The following is a 3,965-nucleotide window of genomic DNA, read 5'->3' on the forward strand; positions in this document are numbered from 1 at the left end:
AAACGTCCATCTCAGATAGGATCGTCTCCCCGCGCCAAAATGGGCAGGCAGTGGAGTTATGTTCGCCACTGCGAGCAGAGGACATGGCAATGGCATGGAGGACCCGGACCTGGAGGAGTTAATGCACTGCCCCATGCATGCCCAGCCCGGAGCAGAGGCCGGAGAGAGATACGTACGCGGCCAGTATGAGACGCCCGGAGGCAAGAGCCGGAGCCAGTGATTCAGAACCGGCAGGGAGGACGAGCAGTAGTAGTAAATGTTCTCGAGGCAACATCGCACAAATTTCATTTAAGCCTGCTGCCTGCATGCATGATGAGCTTGTCCCTCTGGCCAGGCGCCAAAGAGAGCATTCAATTCTCTGACGGGCCCAGCGAAATAATAAAAAGATCCGCGGCAAGTACGTTACATTCGATGATGATCATGAAAGGTGTCCAGAGGGGAGTGGTGCTGCTGCCACATTGATTTGGTTTGCTTTGCAGCTCCTACGGCTACGACGACGAGAAAGAAAATGGAAGGGAAATGAGCTACTAACTCGGGAAGAAACCAACCACAGCTTGCAGTTCAGCTGTACACGCAGGGGGCACTTGGTCCGGCTTATTTGCTCGCTGACGACGACTTGGAATGGCCGGCAGACCTAAGTTATTCGGCTAATGACGATTCTGCGGCTTCATTCTCAGCCCCCGATGTTGTCGCTGCCGGCGTCCGTCAGGATCGTCAGCCTCCGGGCCGACTTCACGAACGCGCTGCAAATTCAACGTTAAGAATTCATTCGTAACGAGTGATCAATGATTTCAAGTGTAGTTGACATTGTGCATGCTGCTCACCTGAAAGGCTCATCGCCGATGTGCTTCACCTCGCCGGCGGCGCTGCGGTAGAGCACGTGGTTCCTCAGTTCAGCGCACTCCATGCCGAACATCTCCGCCATGCGGCCGTACAGCTCCTCGAAGGAGCTCAGCGCCGACAGGTCCAGGTTGCGCCCCACGGCGTCCGACTCCACGAACACCTTGCACTGCCCGGCCTCCAGCCCCAGCAGCTCCGGCGCCGCCTGGCTGCTGCTGTCCCCGAACCACTGCAGCCTCCAGGAGGACGTGTTGTTGTTGTTGCTTGGGCTGCCCTGGATCACGCCGGAGCCCGACCCGGAGCCCTCCGAGAGGTTGGGCGCCTTCTCCGCGTCCCAGTTGGGCGAGCCGCATCCGCCGGCCACCGGCGAGGTTGCGGCGTCGCCGCCGGTACTGCTGGATTTCATCTGCTCCTCGGTCAGTATCGCCTGCCCGAAGAGCAGCAGGGTCGGCGCCGGCTTGACGACGTCGCCGCCGGCCTTCTTTGTCGGGGCGCGCGTGGTGGTGGTGTCGTCTTCGCGGGCGGGCGAGGTGCCGATCGTCAGGTCGGTGCTGATGGTTCTTGGTGCGCGAGGAGCGACGTGGTCGGCGGCGGGGCGGCGGACGGCGCCACCCGCGTAGAGCAGGCTCGACTGCAGGTTGCTGAGGTGGAGATCCGAAAAGGACGGACCGAATTGCGCATGCCTGGCTCCCTGTATCCCTGCGAGAGGAGCACCATTGCTGTCCGGGAAGGGGAAGAATGGGAAGCTGTGGTGCAGGAGCTGGTCCTGCTGGTGGTGGTGGCCGGGCGGGAACGGCGGCGGCGGCGGGTGGAAGAGCTGCCCCTCGAAGGGGAAGTCGGCGTAGGACGGGATCCGCGGCTTCTTGCGCGGCGGCGAGAAGGACGGCAGGTGCAGGTTGGGCATGCTCGACACGAGCTCCACCAGCCACGGGCACACGCGCTTCACGTTCTGGAGCAGCTCCGGCTCGTCCCAGGTCACCTGCGAGTTCATTCATGGAGGAATCCGATTATTAATCATCGATTTGGTACCATATGCCATAGCATATGGTCCCATGGCATTGAGATATGGTTGCCATGTGGTTGATGGTCTGGAAGCTAGTCCGTTCGTTCAAGAGAATCTCCGGATGGTTTGTGGCGTGCGTACCTGGAGGAGGCGCCAGGGCGACTGCGGCCAGCGGCTGGGGTCGGCGGCGTGGATGCCGGCGACGGTGCCCATGAACCAGCTGATCCGCGACGAGTCCTCGGTCTCGAACGCCATCTTGAAGCGCATGCCGGGGCACCACTGCACCTGCATGGCCGCCCTGACCGCGCCCGCGCGCACGCAGAACTCCGGGGTGCTCGCCCGCGGGTAGTACACCACCTCGAACGGCTGCCCGGCGGCGGCCAGCCTCGCGGCCGCGACCACGTCCTCCGCGGGGACCTTCCCCTTGGCAGCGGCCGCGCCGCCGTCGCCGGAGCTGGCATTGCCGCGCATCAGGCCCCGGTAGTGGTCCCACCCGGAGTGGCCCTCGTCGCAGAAGACGCGCTTGGCGCGGCGGATGCCGACGTGGACGTCGCCGCCCTCGCTGCGCAGGAAGACGATGGAGTCGCCGGCGAGGAGCTTCTTCTGGTTGACGAAGTTGCTCCAGCCGGTGGTGAGCAGGTGGCGGCGCGGGGTGCCCCGGTAGATGTGGCGGAACTTGAACTCGTCCCCGTGCACGTCCTTGACGAAGATGTTCTGCACGGGCGGCTCGGAGCTGTAGTCGAGCGGCGGGAAGATGGTCTCGGCGCAGAAGCGGGGCACCGAGAAGCCGCCGCCGTTGTTGGCGTCGGACTGCGTGAGCGTCTTGGCGAAGGAGGCCGGCTTGGGGCGGTCGTCCTGAAGCGCCCGCCCTTGGGCGGCGGCGTCGCCGACGTCGACCGCCGGGTCGCCCTGGCGGAGCGGGGCGAGGCGGATCTTGGCGAAGACCTCGTCGGTCTGCGGGTCGGCCATGAAGCGCACGGCGGAGACGCGGCAGGGGAGGAGCGCCGGCACGCGCGCGGCGGACAGGTCGACGGCGGCGGCGGCCTGCTCGGCGTGGCCCTGCGGGAAGTAGTAGACGGCGGCGCCGACGGGCGGCACGGTGCACATGCTCCCCGCGCAGGCCAGCCAGAGCTGCGGGTCGACGGACCGCGGCGCGCCCTCGCCGCCCGCCGGGCACGACAGCTCGGTGAAGGTGAGCATCCTCCCTCGCGACGACGGTGGTGCTGCTGCAGCGGTGGACGGCGAGGCGAGACCAAGTAAAAGAGGAGGACTGGGTGGAGTGAGTGGGGGTTGCGGTTGGAGGGGCGCGGGCGGTTCGGGGCGGAGTTAGCGGGAGGAAGGAGGGAGAGGGGGACGGGGCTCCCGCGGTAAACAGGGGGAGTAACAAACATCCACGGGCCCCGTGGCTTCTTATAAGTGTGCCGTTGCATCCATCAACTCGCTCGGGAGGGGGAAGCGGGACATGGCCGCCGGCCGGGTTTGCCGTGCGACGCTCTCAACTCGCTCGCCACGGGACATGCGGGTCGGGGGGCAACGGCAACGGGAAGGCTTCCTCTGCTCGCCGGCACGCGCCGTACATGCAACACGATATTTTGGACTCAGCTGACTAGGGCCTTCTACAAAACCGCTTGCTGATGGTTGTAGAGATAAGACGACCATGGCCGGCCTTAGATTCAGGCCCTTAACTAGCGGTGTTTTCTTCTTTTTTCCTTCAGAATAATAACGGTCCATCTGTTTGTTCAAGGAATTCAGGAATTTCAGTTTTTCTTGTTGAAAAAACTCTGAAGTTTCATTCATTGGAAATAAGCAATGCATCGTTTATGACGATCGGTATGATTTCAACGAGTAAAAGTGCACTGGCTGTCACTGAACTTGCGAAGAATGCTCGCTTTGGTCATCATACGGCCAATACAGTCACCGTATACGGCAAGACATGATTCCATGGTCACTGTTCCACGCATGCCACTCGTCGCCGCTCGGTTTGACCAGTCAGAGGAGTCCACGTCCGCATAAGTTACATGGGTCATTTTGCTTAGGGTTATTTTTGTAAATTGGTCGTCGCATGTAATTCCCATCGACCCCCTCAATCCCGAAGCTGCGGAATCCAGTCGCACCCATCAAA

General features: G+C 62.5%; 1 protein-coding gene across 1 annotated transcript; it reads right to left on the minus strand.

Annotated features, from left to right (window-relative positions):
* Window positions 1–253: 253 nt before the first annotated feature.
* Window positions 254–3,355, minus strand: LOC119355843 (auxin response factor 8-like). Its single transcript, XM_037622730.1, has 3 exons — window positions 1,985–3,355; window positions 825–1,819; window positions 254–743 (listed from the first exon to the last, which is right to left on the minus strand). Exons 1-3 carry the CDS (start codon window positions 3,041–3,043, stop codon window positions 674–676), a joined length of 2,124 nt encoding a protein of 707 aa, XP_037478627.1. The 5' UTR covers window positions 3,044–3,355; the 3' UTR covers window positions 254–673.
* Between the last annotated feature and the right edge of the window lie 610 nt (window positions 3,356–3,965).

Source organism: Triticum dicoccoides, chromosome 2A (genome assembly GCF_002162155.2).
Source record: "Triticum dicoccoides isolate Atlit2015 ecotype Zavitan chromosome 2A, WEW_v2.0, whole genome shotgun sequence".
NCBI lineage: Eukaryota > Viridiplantae > Streptophyta > Magnoliopsida > Poales > Poaceae > Triticum > Triticum dicoccoides.

Coding starts and splice junctions, on each gene's coding strand:
- LOC119355843 (XM_037622730.1), bottom strand. CDS start 3,043: ATGCTCACCTTCACCGAGCTGTCGTGCCCGGCGGGCGGCGAGGGCGCG. Junction 1,820..1,984: donor CGCCCTGGCGCCTCCTCCAG/GTACGCACGCCA, acceptor ATGAACTCGCAG/GTGACCTGGGACGAGCCGGA. Junction 744..824: donor ATCGGCGATGAGCCTTTCAG/GTGAGCAGCATG, acceptor TTGAATTTGCAG/CGCGTTCGTGAAGTCGGCCC.